General features: G+C 46.7%; 1 protein-coding gene and 1 long non-coding RNA gene across 6 annotated transcripts in view; one reads left to right on the forward strand and one right to left on the reverse strand.

The window, feature by feature from the left end:
- LOC135386291 (uncharacterized) overlaps positions 1 to 16,982 on the forward strand; it is a 30,271-nt gene extending 13,289 nt beyond the window's left edge. For 3 of the 4 annotated variants that reach the window (XM_064616118.1, XM_064616117.1, XM_064616119.1), the window contains exon 7: positions 219 to 3,822. In XM_064616118.1, the coding sequence (XP_064472188.1) occupies positions 219 to 461 (243 nt within the window). In that variant the 3' untranslated portion in view covers positions 462 to 3,822. Of the gene's footprint in view, positions 1 to 218; positions 3,823 to 4,516; positions 4,580 to 16,282 lie in introns of those variants that run through there. The other variant, XR_010420655.1, reaches the window with a different exon arrangement.
- Positions 3,534 to 21,032, reverse strand: LOC135386292 (uncharacterized). 2 transcript variants are annotated; one of them, XR_010420657.1, is made up of 4 exons: positions 20,439 to 21,032; positions 9,817 to 9,892; positions 8,973 to 9,123; positions 3,534 to 5,247 (listed from the first exon to the last, which is right to left on the reverse strand). It is a non-coding gene; the product is annotated as an uncharacterized LOC135386292 (long non-coding RNA). The 2 variants fall into 2 exon arrangements; XR_010420656.1 differs by lacking the exon at positions 20,439 to 21,032 and adding an exon at positions 10,331 to 11,907.
- Positions 21,033 to 22,359: the final 1,327 nt, after the last annotated feature.

A 22,359-nucleotide genomic window follows, 5' to 3' on the forward strand; every position in this document is an offset into this window, starting at 1 on the left:
TCTCTCCATCTGTCCGCGTCTGTACGCCACTCAGAGTCATAGCCACTGTTGTTTCACAGCGTTGGCACAGAATTTAAAAAAAAAATGAAATTCAGCATCAGAACCTGGACTATTCAACCCAGTTTTACACCTTGTCTCGTGCACAGGACCTTTGGCTTTACATACTGCTTCGGAATTACTTCGACCAACTGCAACATTTTATCTTCCCTGACCTGCAGGTAGCCCTGCTCCTCCTCGCCCGTGAAACGCTTAACGGCACACTGGCCAGCTGGACCGCAAGCCAGGCACGGACAGCGCGAGCCACTCTCACCTTCCACAGCTCCGTCGCTGGCGTGGCGCTCCTCGCCGTTGTCATCTGCCTCATTGGAGTCATCTGGTCTTTCCGACGTCTCGGAGCGAGTGCCTCACGCCCCGAGGACGAAGCCCCCGTCCTGCCACCAAAGCCCCACTGCTACATGTAACTCTGCCCCCTGTAACGGTGCAGACGACACCAAATGCCACTTGCGTCGTCTGCACGAAACCTACAATGTCAAAAACGTACCGTCAGATAATGGGTGCTAAAAGTGCGTGTGCACCGTACTGAAATTCTACTCTGAGTACAACGAGGAAACTTCTTTGCGGACGACAGACGACGCAGCTGGCGTTTCACATCGTCTGTCGTCTGCAATGAAGTGTTACTTTTAGTGCACTTTTACTTCTACACTTTTAGTACAGATTATCGTTTTGACTCGTTTACTTTCAGTGCAGATCGGTAAAGATGAGTGCGGTGCGGGTATACCCGCGGGTACCCGCTCAAGTTTGTTATTTGCGGGTACACTATTCTGTGTCATCGCGGGTAAGGTGCGGGTAGACCCGCAATTCCCGCATTCGCAAAAACCAACCCGTCGGATTTCGGTGCATGACCCGATTCATGGCGAACATTTGGCCCAAAATACTTTCTAAGACGTTCCATATCCAGTTCGTCATCTCAAAATAAAGTTGTTGTTGTTTGCCACATAGGGTTAACTTTGGCTATCTTTCGACACCAAGACTGGTACACTTTGCATCAGTGAGCTGGCAACCATGTCAGCAGCAGCCACAGCGTACGCGTTGGAAAAGTGGCTCGCTAACGGACGGCGTCCTCAGCATCAACGAATCATTTCGTGCTGTCACGATCATGTGGCAAAACTAAAACATGCGAACGCATTGGGCTGCGGGTATATCGGCGGGTATGCGGATACTCATCTCTACAGATCAGCACAAATCAGTACCTTGAGCACAAAAGAGACTACTCACACACGCGCGTGCGCCAGAGAACTGCTCCGGGGGGAAATTTCTCGGGGAAGTAAGGTAGCGTTCACTTGTTCCACACACAGTTGTGCAAGTCATGAAAAAACGTTAGGTATAATCGTACAGTCGGGTATGATTTACAAAAATATTGTTCACGTTGTACCCGTTCGCATCATGTAGCACTTGATGGTTTGTCTCTCTTAAATTGTTACGAGCCACAGGTATGTGTTGCAGCACTCACCATGACAACGGATGGTTTTCCCGTGCAAGAACATAGTTTTATAATCCTCGTGAGATGTCTTCTCGAGGCACCGTTTTTTTTTAAAAGCTCACACATATCAGAACTTTTTACAGGTGTGCCCCGTAACCCCTTTTTAGACCTACTTGACGGCGGTAGGAATGAACGGAGAGCTCTTTTTTTGCCTTTGTAACCATCTGGAAGCAAAATAGGCACCTCGGTGTTATTTTGTTGAAGAGTATCATTCCCCTTTGTACATACACATTGGCTCAGGCCCCCTAGTGATGGAGTCTGGTATGTTCCTGCAGCCTGCGTTGTCATGACAACAGCGCACATGTCACTATAGCTAGAGCCTGAAGTTTTAGTGTTTAACCCGATTTCTCCCCGAATTTAGCGTACTGGAAGTTTTTCCACCCAAATTTGCATGAATTTAGAGCACATGTTTATTTTATCCGAATTTTACTCCCCGAATTTAGAGAAAAATATTTCCTGAAAAACTTCAGGCTCTAACTATAGCGTGTCAAGCCACTTGTGATCAAGTGCCGATTCCACGAGTTCCTTTTAACGACAAGTGTTAGCAGCATTTGCAGTTGGCATTTGTCACCATATTTGAGCTTGCCAATTTTTTTTTTTTACTGCACACTGAACCTTTTTAATAAGCTTGTATCATTCAATTACCTCTCTTTGTTTTGCATTTGCACAATGCACGGTTTTATGATATGAAGATAAGTGTGATATTTTAGGCATGCCTTTTCTGTACAGTAGACCTTCATTGATGTAGTAAGTTTGGTTAATGTGATTTTCTGGTTAATTTGAACATTGATGCAATGCAGTGTATGCTATGCCGTTACTTTCCGGTTATTGGGAGAAAAAAAACTGAACTGCATTTTAAAAAATTCAACTGTCCCTCGAAGAAGCGGCGGGAAATATTGAAAAAATCTGAAAAAATCAGAAACCTGAATTTCCAGAATCCGAGAAAAAATTGTCGGCGACCGTAATATGCCCTATACGTTCGAACGATCTTGAATAGTATTCAAATGGGGTGAATGGCTTGACAGTACTATCATTATTCCCGACTAATCACACATCGCCTAATATATTGTATTCAAACTAATATTTCACCAGATCTGATTTTTGCGTGTGGCTGCTTTGCAGCAAATGTTCTATACATACTTTTATTCTAACATACACGATAATTTTATAACGACTAACAGCCGTGCAGCTACGAGGCCGTGATGCCCAACCAATCGAAGACATATCACCGCTGGCCTTGTATACTTGCCCAGTACGTTACCCCTATTTATTACATTTATGTTGTGTGTCGTTGCTGTCTTGTGTTTGCCCACTTTTGTTGTCAACGTCCATTTGCACAAATTGTAGCTTTCTTTTTTCTTTTTTTTTTGTCAAAATGCCAGTTTTGTGCATTTTGAGTCGGGTTCGTACACGCACTGACCAAAGTTGGATATTGTGTTAACTTATTATTTCATAGTTCTTTATATAACCTCACATGTAAGGCAGCTTTGTATTTAACGTTTTTTTTTCATTACATTACCTTCGATTAATTTGTTACATTTGTCTGTTGCTGTTATCGCACCTTGCACTGTGCAGTCTTTGTTAGACCTCATGTTTGTGCATTTATAACAAAAGTGTCAGAACAGGTTTTGCAAAAACTCTGGCAGGCCATGCTAACCAAATGATTTTTTGAGCTGTGGAATGACCTGAAATGATAGTTGCATGAAGGGCAGATAACGCTCATTAGCTTAACAATCATTCAGTACCTCTTTATCGTTGCTTGGTACTATACTAATGCACAGTAATATTAGCTCAACCTCTAAGATATGAAGAGACAATGTAGCTGAGCGTGATTCAGTACCTCAAGGAACTTTTTACGTGCACGAGTTGCTTGTCAGTAACACAACACATTTTATGTGAGAGCGTGAATGCACGCAGCTGATGTGTGAAAACTTCACTGCAGCCACGTAGCTTTGGCTGACACATTTATATATAGACTCAATAAGTGCCTATGGCTTTGTGGGACCACACCGTGGCAAGAACTTTATATATTTGTAATAATGGAGTACATTCCTAAGCTTGTAGTCGCGGCAGCTTATCCTCAAGATACAACGGCTACCTCAGCAAGTAGACGCCTATATATTATATCATGTAACGAACACAACATTCTGTTAAAAACTTTAGGACGACAGGTATATCAGCATCTTTCAGATAGATCAGTTTGGGTTCAGTGTTATGGACATTACGTCACCCAAAGTGTCCAAAAATAAAACTTGTTATGTACATTTCCACCGTAAAAGTCAGCACAGTGTTTTCCTTTTCTGCGTGACATTCTGTTCATAAGAGTTTGGCGGAGATTCATCGTCCCGTAAAGCATAGACGAGTATAAATTTTTTTGTACAGCTCTTTCTCGTAAGCAATACACTTAATTAGAACCCACCGGCCAAGATGGTGCCTGCACACATTATCAGTGCTTCCGCTACACGGGCAACCAATTTCTCATTATTTGTGTACCCCAATAAACCAAAACGTAATGAGAATTTCTAGAAATTAGAAAATACATGTCGACAGTGGCGTGGCCAGCAATCTTTGATTGGTATTGTTAAAAGAAACTAAGACTTCCTCCTAAGAAAAAGCTATGGAGCTGAGAAGAAAAGACTATGGTAGGTGGTTAGACCACCACAGAATTTAATCGTTAATATTCAAACAGAAAACAAGTTCTGTTCATTTTGTAAGGATTTTTAGTGCATACAAAAAGAAGCTTATCCCTTGACACCTTGTACATTGTGTGATCTCAGGTACAGAAATTAAACTACAGCACTGGGAGTCAAGCAATGCCTGACAAAATCTGCATACTATATTACTAATTTATATTGCATAATATGTCTCGCAACTTTCCAGTTTGTCAGTGCAGCTCATCACTGAGAAGTTACATCCTGTACAATTCCAGCACTTGCTGTGTTTGCTGTTTACAAATAAAGTGTTTTTCTTTGTCAGAACTCTTCATTGCCGTGATCTCTTGGACGTCACAAGCAGGGAAAGGTAACAGAAACAGAACAGGTAATACAAATGGATATACACACACTCTAAGTACCTGAGACAAATGGAAACGACAATTTTCTGTAATTCGGATACTGCAGGGTAGTATCTGTACGGTATCATTTAGATAAATTTAGCTAAATAAATGAAAATGAAATAAAGCTAAATGAAAGGAACCAAAATTATTGAGGACCTAAAACTAAAATGAACTATCAAACTGGAGCATATAAGTAAATATATAGTAGCGTAGTTGTAATACGCAATTATGGTTACTCGCAAGTTGGGAATGTAACATTTGTGAAGACCATGGTAATATAGTACTGTTAGTAGTATAGTTAGTAGTTAGAGTTAAATTATAGAAGTAGTTAGTGGCCATCACTGATATACTGTATCTTCGCCCCCTGGCGCCGCCGATTTTCGTTGGTAGTGTTAATTCTCGTTTTACCATGCAGGACCCTATGTCCGGCTGCGGATCAAAGTCGTATTTTATTCAAAATTATGTTGGCATGAAAGAATCCGTAGGAGAGAAAGACAAAAGAGAAATATAGAGAACACGGCGTTGGGAGATAGCTTGAGAGGTAAGCGAAGAATCTAGTATGGTGCGCAAATTATAGCGCATGTACGCATTGAGAATATCCAAAGCCAAGTGGTCGGTAGGATGTCTTCGAACTGTTCCTTTCATGCGTCACCTGCAACAAGAAAGTGCGTGTTTAGTGTCAATCGACGAATAGGCCGCATAAACCATGTGCTACCCACACACACTTGTGCTAACACACACTTGTCCTGACGAAAGAGACTGTCGAAATGTCGACCGTCGTTTAAACGTCACGTAGTATGTTATAGTTTTCATGTTAGATTATCTACTGAATGGACTAGTGTTTCTTAACTTCCCTTTATTCTGTTGTTCACGTCTAAATATTTTACACACACACACACACACATATATATATATATATACGCTACAAAATGGAGGTTCGAACGACCAGGACGTTGTGTATAGATACGAAAAAAAAAGACACCACAGACTGAAGCTGGGAGTGGGGGAAAGTTATTTATTAAATTGGCATTCAAACTAAGGGTCTGGGGAAGTCTACGTTTCGGCAGGGGCTCCGCCTTCTTCGGGACTAAGACGAAAAATCTATGTACAATGTCGTTTAAAAGGTTACAAAACTGTCGTGCGAGGCGGTCGTGAGTGAGTCATGTTCTGGAAGGTTTTTCCAGAACATGACTCACTGACAACCAGCTCGCGGTGGAATTGTACCGGCTGTGACGACACTTTTGCAACCTTTTAAAATACATTCAGAGGTGAGTCACTCACCCTGACGGGAGGACATCACGTTCCACGTGACCTTCCGGCGCCACTCGCTCAAACGTCGCCCACCTACGCATTGCTGATGAAGGCCCAATAAGGCCGAAACAGCTGTCCAATGCTGCTGTGGCGACGTTTGGGACTTATAAACATATGTTCAACGTGCAGCCAAAGAGCCTATGCTATTTTTCTTCAATTAATACTTTACTGGCTTCGCAATGGGCTTTCAGAGGTGAGTCACTCACCCTGACGGGAGGACATCACGTTCCACGTGACCTTCCGACGCCACTCGCTCAAACGTCGCCCACCTACGCATTGCTGATGAAGGCCCAGTAAGGCCGAAACAGCTGTCCAATGCTGGTGTGGCGACGTTTGGGGCTTATAAACATATGTTCAACGTGCAGCCAAAGAGCGTATGGTATTTTTCTTCAATTATATATATATATAGGCGAAAAATAGCCAATGCTCTGTGGCTACATGTGGATAATATGTTTATAAGTTGATCTTAACGGCTGGGATGGCAAGACCATCTTACAAGCATATTATCAGCGTGCAGCCACAGAGCCTTGGCTATTTTTCGCTATAGGGGTGGTGCCTCCTCTGTTGTAACTTTCCTTTCCTTCAATAAACCTTTGTGGTAGCAAGTGCTCATGCGTATCTACTGTCGGCAGTTTTTATTTCGCACTCCTCCTTATGAACGTACTAACCTGAGGAACAGTTACTAAAAATATTTCATCTGGAAAGCGTGCGGTTCCAGAGAAAATTAGTTTATGTGACCGAGCGCAGCCGCCATGACCTATCGCTGGTCGTTGTGTCGTGACGTCATATCATTCTAGCATTTTCCATTGGCTGTCGAGAATTGCATGCAGGCGCTCACACTGCTCAGCGATGGGATGAGACGCACGACTTCAAAAAGAAACGCAAATACTATGAAAGAAGCATAAAGGCACCCGCCTCCTTATTGGGCGGCTGAGGTGACGTCATACACTGGTAGCCGAAGGGAGACACTCTTCTTGCCCGCGTGATTGAAAGTTCTATTGCGCACAGGGTTCCTTGCAGCACACCTATACTTTCTCGCGAATATGTGTTCCGGGACTTCTGGACATCTTTTCTTCTATTCGCGACACCAGCGAAACCGTAGCCACCTATCGGTGGAACTGACAACCCTCGAGTCCAGGTTCGGCGTACGCCACCTATAGTTCGCTAAAGTCGCGACTCCAGCGAAGCCGTAGCCACCTAGCGGTGGAACTGACAACCCTCGAGTCCAGGTTGGCGTGCGCCACCTATAGTTCGCTAAAGTCGCGACTCCAGCGAAGGCGTAGCCACCTAGCGGTGGAACTGACAACCCTCGAGTCCAGGTTGGCGTGCGCCACCTATAGTTCGCTAAAGTTGCGACTCCAGCGAAGCCGTAGCCACCTAGCGGTGGAACTGACAACCCTCGAGTCCAGGTTGGCGTGCGCCACCTATAGTTCGCTGGAGTCGCGAATACTCGTGACACATTTTCTTTGAGTCCAGCGCATCAGGTAGGACTTCGAATCGTGTCTTTCCATGCTTCTTTGGAAATGTACTGCAACCATTCCTCAAAACTACACACTCTTAAAACAAAGCTTCACCGCATAATAGCACGCTGAAGGCCTTACCACTGTACAGGGTGACACCTGTATCACTCTTGATTTGTGGAAAGCACGGGGCGTACACCTTTTTGTGACACTCAGCATTTCTGCGTAAGTGTCACAAAAAGGCGTACGCCTCCAGTTTTCAACAAATCGGGGAAGAGAACAATGTCACTCGGGATGACGGTTGGCTAGGAGCGTGCTATGTGGTGAAGTTCATTTTTAAGAGGGGTTGTCTGGGGCTTTTTTCCTGGGTTTTCCTCAGACGCTTTCAGACATACGCCGGCACAGTTCCCCTCGAAGTCGGCCCAGGACGCACATTTCCCAAGGGCGTCAGTCGTGACATTGCCCACATACGTGAGGCCGACAACGGCAAGCCCTTTCACCACCATCATCATCATCATCATTTTTAAGAGTGTAATATACATTAGCTGCCCTAAATACCTTACATGCAACAGCATAATTTAAAAATTGCGGAGCGTCACTTTGCGGGCCTGAACTCGATATATATATACCGGGTGTTTCAGTTAAATCCCCGGGCTAAATAATTCGCGAACCGGTGCACCAATCGAATAACTTTCTTTTTTACAAGTATCTGTCCAACACCGCCTACAAGATGCGCACCGCGTGAATGAGCGGGAGGCGCTCATTATTTAAATAAAAATTCAAATGAGTTTCGTGAAAAAAGCTAACTTCTAAAGCAGGGCGCCGTCGGCATTAAAATGGGTACTACCCCTTTTGGGACCTTCAGTGGACACCTTTTAGAGAAAAATCTGCCACTGAAGCGGGTCATTTGTTGCAGTAATTAATTGGTTTCGGTTTACGTATTTTTGTCGCGGCTGGTCGCGGCGAAGCGCAAAAGGACGTAATTCATTGGTGTAATTCATTGGTGTAATTCATTGGTGTAAGGACGTAATTCATTGATGGATAAGGGAGTGAAAGAGCGTCTTTTTGCGCTTCGCCGCGACCAGCCGCGACAAAAATACGTAAACCGAAACCAATTAATTACTGCAACAAATGACCCGCTTCGGTGGCAGATTTTTCTCTGAAAGGTGTCCACTGAAGGTCCCAAAAGGGGTAGTACCCATTTTAATACCGACAGCGCCCTGCTTTAGAAGATACGCTTTTTGACGAAACTCATTTGCATTTTTATTTAAATAACGAGCGCCTCCCGCTCATTCACGCGGTGCGCATCTTGTAGGCGGTATTGGACAGATACTTGTAAAAAAGAAAGTTATTCGATTGGTGCACCGGTTAGCGAATTATTTAGCCCGGGGATTTAACTGAAACACCCTGTATATATATATAGAGAGAAAGTGGGGTTAGTCGTGCTCACGCTCACATCCTGCAAGGCCCGCTTTTGCCGGCACTTCTATAATCATGCACCACGTAGTTTTCTGAAAACATTCATAAATGGTTCGTGGCAGAAGCGAGGTGGGTGCATTCTGTTCAAGAAACGCAGCCGTGGTAAGAAGAAATAAATGTTATATACATTGTTCTGAGGTTACCGGGCTGGGCGGCCCTGCCTGAACGGTAGCCGGGAACGGTCGGGATATGTGTGGGATAGTCACGAGTAGCATATCTGCCAAAGCTGGACTCATCGAGGAAGTTGAAGAGGGCAGGCGCTGCCTGGATTGCTACAACTGGCAGAAAACACCAAACGTTACAAATGGCTCGACTAAAGGGTAACCTCCATGGAGCGAATTTTTGCAACGAAGTTCGCGCGGCAGACTGCCACGCGCGTTCCGCCGCCAGTTGTTCGCCGGCACCAGCTCCATGGAAAACCAGCGGACGGCGTCGGGAAGTCATGCTGTGATGCCACTGTTGCCAGGGTATAAGGTGAAAGCTTAGTGAAATCTATTGCTCGAAAAAGTGCATTTAATGTCACAAATTTTGCAACTAAATCCAGCATCTGTCTGAAAAGATGCGCCCAGTAAGGTACCGAAAAGCATATTCACTACTGCGAAAAGAAAACATGTTTCTTGGCAGAGAATGCCTCACGTTCTAACGATGCAGTTGGCGAAACAGCGAGCAGACGACAGCATCCAGTTGCAAGAAGAGGACGACGACGATGATTCACGAGAGCACACGACCACGTGCAGGCGATCTGGCGTAGATTCGTATAGGAAGAGCACTTTGATTGGTTCATCTGCAGTTGACGCTTCCGGAATCGCGGACGCTGGGCGAAAATATCTGGCATGGGCAGATCGGCGGCGGACGCTCACATTTTTGACGCCTCGCGCAGGGCGTCCGACGCTGAGCGAAGTTCGCAGCTTTTTTGCTGTACATTCGCTCCATGGAGGTTGCCCTTAAGAAGCACAAAGACGTACGCTCACATGAAACGACGAGCAACATGAGAACAAAGAATCCCTTCATGGCTACTTGCTGATGATTGTCTCGGTGGGGCGCGCGCTAAAACGATAATAGGTGCCATAATTAAAACACGCCAGTAGTCACCGGAATCATGTTTGGATGCGCAAAAATTAATAGACCATTTTAGAAAAGCAAGCGCCACCTGTGGTACGCAAGGGCTCATGGGAACTTAGAGCGCCTTCAAGCATTACGATACGGCCAGAGGCGGAGGCAGAAGAAGAACAACAACATTCCCGGTGTGCGCAGCCACAGCGTCAGCCGATATGAACCATATCCGAAGCAGACGACGGAGCAGTGTCCCTCAAGGTTCCCATGCTGCCTTGCGCCACGCGCTTGATGGCGCGCGCATCTTTTTAAAATCGTCCATTGTGAAACACGGCAGTCGTGGACGAAGTTACATGGCGGGGTTAATTGGACCCACAGCTGCGCAACTTCGAAAACATTTTATGTTACAGCATGCACGAAAACGTAACTCACTTAGATTCTCCGAGCACAGACAGAGTGGGTGTCGACGAAGGTTGAGGCAGGACGGCAACTTGCTATAACTGCATTCTTGCAAAAACGCGTTTCTTTTTATCGGCATCGTGTGCATAGCTTCCGCTGAACGGAACTACACGTACTCACAGTCTAGGGTTGCCATCTTTCGGAGTGCAAAATACCGGCTGAGGGAGAGGAGGTGGAATAGAGGGAAAGAAGGAAATGTTCGCGGGAAAGGGAAAGTGAGTGAGGGGTGGAGAGTATACAGAGAGAGAGAGAAAGAAAGGAGCGTACTCGCTCGAGACAACAATGATAATAATAATGAATAACTAAGAAAACGACTGGTGACTACGGAGTTGGGGGGTCTGTGCTCCAGATTTATTCAAGCTGTAGTGGAATGTTGAAAGGAAAACCCCGTAAAAACCCTTATGAAAGGTGTTGAGCCACAAATACCGGCAAAAGCCTGCCGGTATCGCCTTCCTACCGGCAACCAACAGAGCGAGCAAATAACCGGCCCTGCCGGTATAATACCGGCCTGGTGGCAACCCTAACTCACACCCAGCGCAACTCCGTTATCGTGGACTGGACCTTTCCCAGGGTATACGCAGAAATCCGGTTTTCTGCTGAGCGATAGTTCAGCACACATGCAAGGGAAATCGAGGGGGATACAGGACAAAACAGATGTTAAAGAGATAAGTCTAGGGTTTCGGGTTTTTCGGAGTTTATTTCTGGGCGTTACCGGAGGATGTTTTTCGGAGTTTATTGTTTTTGTTTTGTTTTTTTTTTTCAACAAAAAAAAAACGGAGTTTTTCGGAGTCTACGATTTACAGCTCAGTTAATGTCCGAAATTCGGAGAGAACTTGGCGACTGACGCACGGTAGTGCAGCGAAAACGCCGTGGTCACATTTATTGCTTGAACACTAAAAAGACACGAGCTTAACAACACACTCTGAGGTGTTCCGCAATTCCAAATGCACCCTTTAGGTGTGTGTGTGTGCTCACTGTCCCAAGCAGCACAATGTACTGAAAGTCGAGTGCAATAGGGGCGGACGGGTAGGTGGAAGACCTTGAACAGACTCTTGAAACTACGGAACACTGATAAGACATACCGTCCACCCCTATTGCACTCGGCTTTCAGTACATTGTGCTGCTTGGGGTTATGCGGCAGTACTTCCGGTGACGGTCGGGTATACGGGCCCTCCCAAGCAGCACAATGTACTGAAAGTCGACTGCAATGGGTGTGGAAGGCATTGTGTCTTATCAATGTTCTTTAGCTTCCAGGGTCCGTGCAGGGCCTTCCACCTACCCGTCCACCCCTATTGCACTCGAGTTTCAGTACATTGTGCTGCCTGGGCTTGCTCTAGAAGGTCGTTTATCTGCCTTTCCACCTCCTTTCTTAAAAGTAGCGACGTCCGATAAGGATACGCCCGTCTCGACACGTGCCCTTCCTGCAGTTTTATGTTGTGCGCCCCCACGTCAGCTATTCTAGGAACATGTTGACAAACTGTTGGGAATAGACCCAAGCAGCACAATGTACTGAAAGTCGAGTGCAATAAGGGCGGACGGGTAGGTGGAAGACCTTGAACAGACTCTTGAAAGTACGGAACACTGATAAGACATACCGTCCACCCCTATTGCACTCGGCTTTCAGTACATTGTGCTGCTTGGGGTTATGCGGCAGTACTTCCGGTGACGGTCGGGTATACGGGCCCTCCCAAGCAGCACAATGTACTGAAAGTCGACTGCAATGGGTGTGGAAGGCATTGTGTCTTATCAATGTTCTTTAGCTTCCAGGGTCCGTGCAGGGCCTTCCACCTACCCGTCCACCCCTATTGCACTCGAGTTTCAGTACATTGTGCTGCCTGGGCTTGCTCTAGAAGGTCGTTTATCTGCCTTTCCACCTCCTTTCTTAAAAGTAGCGACGTCCGATAAGGATACGCCCGTCTCGACACGTGCCCTTCCTGCAGTTTTATGTTGTGCGCCCCCACGTCAGCTATTCTAGGAACATGTTGACAAACTGTTGGGAATAGACCCAAGCAGCACAATGTACTGAAAGTCGAGTGCAATAAGGGCGGACGGGTAGGTGGAAGACCTTGAACAGACTCTTGAAAGTACGGAACACTGATAAGACATACCGTCCACCCCTATTGCACTCGGCTTTCAGTACATTGTGCTGCTTGGGGTTATGCGGCAGTACTTCCGGTGACGGTCGGCTATACGGGCCCTCCCAAGCAGCACAATGTACTGAAAGTCGACTGCAATGGGTGTGGAAGGCATTGTGTCTTATCAATGTTCTTTAGCTTCCAGGGTCCGTGCAAGGCCTTCCACCTACCAGTCTACCCCTATTGCACTCGAGTTTCAGTACAGTGCTGCCTGGGCTTGCTCTAGAAGGTCGTTTATCTGCCTTTCCACCTCCTTTCTTAAAAGTAGCGACGTCCGATAAGGATACGCCCGTCTCGACACGTGCCCTTCCTGCAGTTTTATGTTGTGCACCCCCACGGCAGCTATTCTCGGAACATCTTGACAAACTGTTGCGAATAGACCTCGCACCCCGAAAGTCGCTGGAGAGGAGTGTTAGCTTAGCTCAATGGACCTTTTCCATATTCGCGTCGCCCCTGGCGGTGGAATGTCGAACGTCGCTTTACGAACTGGCACGTACGTTGCACGGAAGAAAAATGCGGAAAGAGTGAAAGTGCATTGTACAGATTACCAGACCTCAAACGTCCGCGTAACCTTGAAACCAATTATCTCCCCACAATGAACATGACAGTCGCCCGCAGGTGGGTCCATGGCGATGTTTTCCGCTCAAAGATGGCGCACTCAAGGGCTGGGCATGCGCATACGCGTTGTCGGAAATGGTCCATTGGTAGAGCCCTTGACCGGTAATCTAGAAGATGTGGGTTCGATCCCTACAGCTGGCTAACCTTTTCAGTGACTTTCATCTTTCATCGTTGACCTCTACCTGTCTGTAAACAAATGACGTCATAATGTTCGACAGCGCCACCAGTTTGGTAGGGTTGAACTATACGTTCAAAGCTAGTGGCGAACAAGGTCGCGCCCGAAAGCCACGGTCTTGAGGGGATTACGATGGTCTCTGAAAAGGACGCGACCTTCGGTGCAACTTTTCTTTCAATAGGAGGCAGCGAACAAATGCCCATTCGTGGAACCCAGCTCTCCCCTTCCGATCTGTTTTCGTTTCGGTGTGTTTACCAACGTCATGATGACGTTTCTCGGGTAGAGGTTTATTGGTCAAACAGTGGTCAGAGCCATTTATAGGGAGAGTTTGGCCATTCTTTGATCTTTTGCCGCCTCATGGGTGGAGCCTATTTTGACGTCAGAGTCATCGTTGCACCGCCCAAAAAGTCTGAATCCGAGCGGAATCCGCTTATCAGCCGTCTAGTCCGCGCCATATTGATGCTGTCCTCCAGCTAGTCCACAGCTTCGTGGTCGCGCTGAATGTAATCTACAGGAATAACCGGCTTATGACCCACTCGCGCCAGTGATAAGGGGGGCTTTGTTACCGAACTGAAAGAGTTCAAGGACGAAAGGCTTTCGAAGCAAGAAGTTCGCACGTGTCTTCTCTCCGTGGATTGTAAACAACGGTCAGCATCAATATGGCGTCGGCGACCAGCTGACGACGGGACAACAATAGACCACGACGAGGGAGTTCGTTCAGCCGTGACGTCGCATGACGCGCTTTAAGTTAGGCTCCTCCTAATGGCCAAACTCTCACTATAAACGGCTCTGACAGTGGTCGCACTTGACCCTGCTGCTCTATGTTCAAACGGGAGGTTGCTTCCTGTGGCAAAACAGACTGCCCATCTCGTCTCGTCGGCGCTGGCTCCACGTTTCCAAAGTGTTCTTCCCCCTGGAAGGTTATACCGACGTGGTTCATCCGCGCCTTGTACGCCCGAAGGTTGTTTGCGTGAAACCGTGCGCGTTTTACCGTCGTCCATAAGCACTTCGTAAGAGTGCTGACGCCGTTGACTTGATAGGGACCCAGCCATTTCGGTTGTTGTTTAGCCTGCCTGCGTGTAATCAAGAACTATCACCTGGTCCCATGGCTTAAAACCTTTTTGCTTCGCCCGGCGGTTGTGGTTTTCAGCGTACGTCGCCCCGGCGCTCTCCCGCGATTAAATCTGCGGTTTCTGTGGCTGCGCGGAATTTTTCCCTCAGTTGCTCCAAGTACTTCGCAGGGGCTTCTCTTAGTTGACTCGAAATGTTGATCTCTCCTTTCCAAGTATTTTTGAGGATAGCCAACGGCCCTGTCGGTTTTCGCCAGTAAAGCAGCTGAAATGGTGATACCCCCGTGGTGTCATCATGGGGCACCTCCCGGTACGCCCAGAGCAGAAAGGGAACAAATTTGTCCCAATTTCTGGGATCGTCCCGGGTTACATGGAACAACATTCTGCGAAATACGCGGTTCCACCGCTCGACCGCCCCATTTCTCTCATGGTGCTCCGCGGCTTGTGGCCGCCTCATCCAACTTGCCATCTTATCCAGCGTGCCATGTCATCCATCTTGTCGTTTTGTCCATCGAGCTGCCTCATCCATTTTGAGCTGATTAGACGACATGCCAGGTCATCCACCGTGGCCCCTCATCCATCGTGCAAGGTCATCCATCGTGCCATGTCATCCAACGGGCTGGATCATCCACAGACCGTCCCACCTCAGCCACCATGCCATGTCGTCCATCGAGCTTGGTCAACTTACGAACTTCCAAACATCCCACATCATCATCATCATCCATTCATCTATGTTGTCGCTGTTGTTGTTGGGGTAAAAAAAGTGACCCTTACTTGGCAAATTTCCGAGTTCACTTCGCAAAAATTTACATAATGAAACTTGGGTTATGTGACATGCGGATCAGGAGGTGGCAAAAAACTAGTAAGAACAAATGCCGCTGACCGCGTGATTCAAGGCGGTGTAGTTTCTTTCTTTTATTATTATTATTATTATTAGAATTCAATTACACGTTTTCTGGGACACCCTGTATATCCATGGGTCGTAGTTTAACAGACATTGGGAAGCACTGCTACGGGGCAATTAATTCCAATCTGTAATTGTACGCAGATGGAGTTCTAGCAAAAAAAAAAAAAAGATCGGCTACAGCGATCATTCATTGTCACGATGGCCTGGTGTTCTTGTTGCAAGATCCTTTCAGTGGAGATAGATAGCAGCCATAAAAATGAAATGATCCTGTTTAATGTAAACAATCTTGTTTTCGCATAGTTTTCTTAATAAAAAGCATAATTAAGCTGATGACTAGGAAATATAAGCTTAAAGGGGCCGTAAACAGGCCGACTAACATTTAAAAAAAAAAAGGTACCCCATGGAAGAACGCAGATCATAATACCCAAATATACATTTCGTTCGGCTCGTGCCAGATCAGTGACCCATATAAATGCTTTCAAAGATGAGTAACCAGCGCGCCTCTCTCCACTACGCATACGTCATAAGGGCTAGGTCGCTTTTTGCCGTCCAATCGGTGGGCCGAGCTCCGAATATGACGTTCCGACGATCCTATATAACCTTACAGATATTATATTAGCTTACAGATTTATTTTAAATATTCCTGTAACAAGGTTGTGAGCAGATGGGGACCTCGCTATGCGACTGCGCGCCTGCAAAGTTGGAATACCGATTTGTTGTGTCCTCAACTTTGATATGGCACTGGAGGGGGCTCTTGTTGCATGGACACGAGTGTGTAGGGCTTCTTTTCAGTCGAGCAGCGATGTTCGTTTACGATTGCTTAGATTTTCAAAAGGGGGAAATACATTGGTTTCAACATAGCAATTGCTGATGACGCATTGATGAGCAATTGATGAGCAATTGCTGATGACGCATATCTCCAGACAGCGAAAGGACCGCGGTTTCCTTTGCTCAGTAACGGCGCTTTATTAGGAAGTATTTCTTGTCGTGACGGACTTTTTTTTCTTTTTTACATGACAGGGGCAAGATACGCACAGGAAGAGGAACTCGGGGTTGGTGAATCGGTCCCTTTGGAAGGAAGACAGTATAATGATTGCTTTGAGGAACGCAACCAGCTCGAGACCAGAATGCAACTGGGCGTGTTCACATGCGTTGAGTCGGGCCCACGCACCTCGCGTTCGAAACGAATCTAATGAAATTGTTATACATTTATCGTGCGATCTACCGTTTAGGTACAGAAATAAAAATGAAAGGAAATAATCATACAAAGACAAGACTTTCGTGCAGTAGGCTGCACTTCTGCAGGTTTGCGGGTTGCAGGTATAAACACCAAGAAAATACCCCCCTCCGCCCAGGCGCAAAGTGCTTTGTTTTTGTCCTTTTGTGGACGGCGGAAAAAATTAAGGGAAAACTGATGCAGAAAACGCGCACACTCGCAGACACACACGCACGCACGCACAAAAAAAAGAAAGAAAGAAAAGATGTCCGGGCATATGACGCTACCTTTCGAACCCTGAAAAAGGACAGCACTACATAAATCCTGCGTTACAAACAGGTTGATCTTACAATGCAACCACCACAAATGACATAAGAGATTGGATTGGATTGGAAAAGAAAGAAAAAATATGGAGAACATAAGAGAACTGTCGGCTTTTCTGGGTCTGCGCTATGTTTTACGAAGTAGGTAACTTAGTCAATAAAAATGAGAAGTTGATTTCGCCACCTGCATTTGTGCTGTATTTATATGTGTGTAAAACCAGCCCTTCGTATTTGGATACGAGTAATTTCTGCTTAGCGGTGTTAGAGTTAACGACAAAGGGGTCAAAAGATACAAGCAATGCGAACCCTCAGACGAGTCAAGAGATCCAACCGGGTCAAGAGCACAACCTACTAGATTATAACGGCCATGTCATAATCAACAACCCTTATGAGGAGCCCGTCCGCACAATCCGCTAGGGGCGCTACTCATCGGCACGCGAGATCTGCGTCACGATTGGACGATGGAAATTTGAATTCTGAACGCGCAGAAGCGTATGTACGACTACCGTAGCAGACGACAGCAATAGCTCCTATGAAAACGCGTAGAATCATGATGATAATCAACTTCAGAATGAAACACCTGTGGGATATACACCACTTGTACATAAATACGAAGGTAAGCTGAAGTACAAAGTATTGTAGAAGTTGAGGAAGCAATAACTGGGACGATGAGGAGCGCCACCGCTACCTTCCAAAAATGCGGCGCTGGGAAGGGGTGCCTATGACATGATGTCGTTATAATCTAGTAGGTCGTTGTCAAGAGATGCTTCGAGTCAAGAGAAACCGTCTTATTTTTATGTCGAAACTTTCTTCGGTAAGTTGGCATTGATTGCGGTTCGTAATTGGGATTGGTTGGTTGGGATACCTTGTGCGTTAGGTATAGAACAGTGAATATATGATACTTTTTATTTATTTTTTTCTCTGTCAATACCAGATCAGGGAACGGCGCTTTTTTGATAGCTTGTTGGATGATGAGCTGCTGTCGTTCAGGAAGCATACCGATGTCAACCATCGTATCTGGTTTCTTCCTTGAAGCTGCTGTTTCAACTGCATGACGGCTCTGCAGTTCGCGAACCACCTTTTGAAGCATCCACACTTTTTCTTTCAACTGTGTGTATGCAGTTTGCGTGATCGTTACAGTTGTCTTGTCCGTCTGCACTGCTTTTTCAGCACAGGAAACATCTGTGAAAACGTGAAAAACGTGTGTTGGGGGAGCCGAATGTGAAGTAACGATGCGTTGACGAACGCCGTGCGAAAAAGACCGGCCGCAACAGCTATGAGCCGGTTGGAACCGCGTGGAGATGACATGGTCGCCGTTGCCGAAACTTTCCAGGGGAAACTGATCTCTGGAGGAATTTGTGGAAACGACCGCCGCTTGATTATTTTGGATTACGATGCACCATGCCAAATTCCATCCAGGTATGTAGATTACAAGACTGAAATCGAGTGGCGCCGCTAAACTAGACATGGACCGATTGTAAGGAGGATTTTTGCAAATCCAGGTTGCCTCGGAGGATGTCCCCAAAACAGCCTTTCCGTGTCATAGAGGTTTGTTCGAATTTGTAAACATGCCTTTCTGTTTGTCTAATTCACCCGCCAGTTTTGCAGCGGTTGATGGATACAGTGTTGGGATATGCGAAGTACAATTTCGCAATGGCATACATGGATGATGTCGTAGTGTTTTCTACAGGGTTAGTCTAGCAAACGTTACACATTTCGACCGCATCGTAAAAATAGAAGATGGGGTTTAGCCAACCCCTAACTTCGCAGTCTGGTACCCATTTGTCTCAAGTTTTGTTGGATTTTTTTGTGAGCGCTATAGTCCTCTAGAAGAAAAATTAAAAATCAAGCAAAATCTCACTCTGTGCATTTTCTATGGCCTATCCATTTTCTCCCGTGTGCGCCTCATTTTCATTTCTCCGCACACAGATGGCACCACCGTACAGAACAGGATGATTAGTGCATTACGCCAGAATCATTGTGAGAATAAGCATGTCACACCGTTGTAGGCAGCGCTGCCTGTGTGAGCGAGGTGATATGAATGTGAAGCAGAGACAAGGAAAAATGGCGGTGTTTGTTTGAGATAGGCCATTGAAAATGCATGGGGCGAGTTTTTGTTTGATTTTTAATTTTTTTTTTCTACATGACTATGGTCCCTACAAAAAATTGCAATAAAACTTGCGATAAATGGCTATCAGTTTTCAAAGTTTGGGGCAGGCTAAACCCTGTCTTCTATTTTTACGATGCGATCGAAATGTGTAACGTTTGCTAGACTAACCTTGTAGAAATTTTCAGGAACACTTGGAACGCAAGCTGTCATAGGTAAACGATGGGCGCATGGAGATGACATGGTCGCCGCTGCCGAAACTTTCCAGGGGAAACTGATCTCTGGAGGAATTTGTGGAACCGACCGCCGCTTGATTATTTTGGATTACGATAATTCCATCCAGGTATGTAGATTAGAAGTTTGAAATCGAGTGGCGCCGCTAAACTAGACATGGACCTGCAGCCCGTGCTGGAACGGCGTCATTGGAAGCAAGACGAAGAGTGACATCTGTGGATTGCAATTGCAGCACAGCAGGACGTAAACACACATGACGTAACCAACAGAAGTGCCGCAAGCGCCACCTTCCGCAGAATACTGGAGACGTGGCATAGACAAGTAAATGAAGAAATGCGGAAAACAAAAAACGAACATTGGAAAAGACAAACCCAGAAAAAGCAAAGTATGGATTTATACAACAAGTACAAGGATGAACCAGCCCCATATAACCAGTATAGAGGCGATCATCAAAGTGGCCTCCTGTTTCAGGCACGAACAGGCGCTCTCCTAACCCGCTCAAGGCTATCAAAATTATTCGACCACCAAGACGACACTTGTATCTTATGTGGGGAGGAGCGCGAGGACCTCGAACACGTAATGCAACGATGCCCAGCGACACTGTCAACCCGTCTAAACCAAGAGACACCAACGGCACTTGGACTAAAAGCCCCACCAAATACAGAAGAAGCCAGCGACATCGCTGAAAGATGCAAGCGCCACCTGGCAAACTGGGAAAGGCGAACAAGGAGTGCCCTGCGCAATCGAATCGACCCCAGTCAACAAGCACTGCAAGCCTCCCCTTCGGATGGACGAACGGAAGCGGACCCGACGGATTCCAAAACCCGGAGAGCCCCGAAACATCCCAGAGGCAGCCCTGACTCCAGTCTGGACCGTTCCTGACGGCCCTGACCCAGCCTGTGGTATCCTAAGATACCTGCCCTGACTCAAAAGGGAATAGGCAACCCTAAACCTAAACCTAAACCTAAACCTAGACGACACGGTCAAGAGGATACAGTGCCGCCTAGTGAAGTGGGAGCGACTTAAACAGGCAGCAGCGAACACAAGTGGAAGTGACGTATCGGCAAATGACGAGTGACTATTTTGTTATTGTTTTTCCTTTCCCTTTCTCCTTTCTATCTTCTACTTTCCTGTGCACCTGTGGACTCCGTTTCTTTCTTTTTTTCGGAAGCCTGCCCTGTATCAAAAGGGATTAGGTGCCACTACTACTACTACTACTACTACTAGTTGCTCACACTGTAGTTACTAACTACAGCGCTGCCCAGTTACACTGCTGTCCAATTCATACCCCCTTACCTGCACCGCTCGGACAACAGCACAACTTTGTCACCTACGCTCCGCGTCTTTAGATTCAATCTGTGCGTGGGAGTTGTTTTCATCGCCTGTGATGTCGTGATTGGTCGTGCCTTCTTCTGAGAAGAATGAGTTCAGTGCACAGTAGTGAACGTGCTTACTGCGCAGACTATTGCCGTTGACACAAGAAAAAAGTTCTACGTACAAGGGACTTCCGATACGTGTCTATAGCATCGGTATGAAAGCCCTAAAATCTGCTCTTCCGGACAGCGTATGCACGCGAATCGGACATATGATCTGCAGGAACTGTTTTGTTTGTTCACCGAAAGACTTTGATGCAATCAGAGGAAGTGACAACGCCAGTGTCGTCTGGAAGCAACGGATGGGGTAACTTCGCCGAGAATCCTGGCGGTTACCGTGGCACAGGGAGCTTCCCAATGAAGGCTACTGAGGGATGCTCGCACGTTTTCTGTGGTGGGCAGTCACAGGGGTGACACAACCCCGCCATTGTTGTAACTACCCTCAAGCGGGTGCTTTTGGCAAAACTGTCATCTTGTCCACGACCTACTTAAGTAGGTCGTGATCTTGTCCTGGTCGCACGTCATAGAAAACGTCATTTTGAGGTCATGTGACTTTATTTACATGTCGTTTTGCCGCTTACCGACATATTTTCGCCGTCATAACACCAAGAGATGACCGTATTTTGCCAGCGTAAACTATGTGGTGCTTCTTCCGCAACATGGTAGCCCATTTCACCTTAGTTTAAGTACATCGCATCGGCTCGGTAAGTCTTAACGCGCGGTCATCATCACATCTTTGGAAGTTGTCAACAATACGAGGCTTTATGTGTAAAACTGCGCGTTTTATTGCGAGGTTATCGGATAAAAATAATTATCGTGATCGAAAAACATCCGAAACGTCGTCCAGAAACAACAACCGCATTGTTTACAAACGGTTTGGCCGCCGATCGCGGGCGCCGCCATCTTTAAGGTCACGTGTGCCTTGACGTTTGCTGTGATGTGCGACCAGGACCTGTCCAGGATGCATTGCATTCGCCCAGCACGCTTTCGTCTACGGAGCAATACATTGGATGCCACCCCTGTGTGGGCAGTCCTCTTGGACTACCCAAATCCCAGAGCAAGAGGGTTAGCACGCCCGCTCCCTCTCCTGTGCCACCATCCGTCTCTCCCCTCTCTCTTTCTCCCTCCCCTGGGTGCACCGAGCCGCCACTTCAGAGCAGGCCGACCGCACCTTCCCCCTACATCCCCTCCCCTTCTAGAAGCAACTGCAATGATGTGCCTTTCGCAACGCCCGACGAAACTACTGGTGAGATTAACGAGCTCATACAGACACAAAAGGAATCGACGTGACACCAGTGAGGAAACGTAAAAAAAGCCTTCGACGCCGTACCTGAGGAAAAAGCAGATGGAAATCAGTGAAGCACTTAATCAGTGAAGACGTGCCGACAGATCGAGAGGGCTTTTGACGTTTCACTTCCTGGGACGTCAAGTATCCAACAATAGGCTGAGTGACCACCTGCTTCGGAACGTCAGGACAGCCTACGGAGAGAGCAAGTCACAGCACGTACGCTGCCAGGTTCTCACCCTTCCTTCCTTCCTTGATGTCAGAGCGGGACATACAGCAAGTCATTTCCAGAAGCAACGCGGTATATGATTCGCAAGTCGAAATAAGAGACTGGTTGCAGAGACGCATGTGTGGGCTATACCTGATCCTGAAGACCCGGTCACCTGAAGGAAGAGGACTTGCTAGCAGCGATGAGCTTCCACAGCGTGGATGAGCCGGACTGCTCCGTCCAGAGCCCAAGAGCAAGGGACGTCGTACAAGCAAAGGAAGGGGGACAGAGGACGACTGAAGCAAAGCGTCATATGACCTGTTCTATCTGCGAAGCGTATAGGAAATTTAA

Source organism: Ornithodoros turicata, chromosome 2 (genome assembly GCF_037126465.1).
Source record: "Ornithodoros turicata isolate Travis chromosome 2, ASM3712646v1, whole genome shotgun sequence".
Lineage (NCBI taxonomy): Eukaryota > Metazoa > Arthropoda > Arachnida > Ixodida > Argasidae > Ornithodoros > Ornithodoros turicata.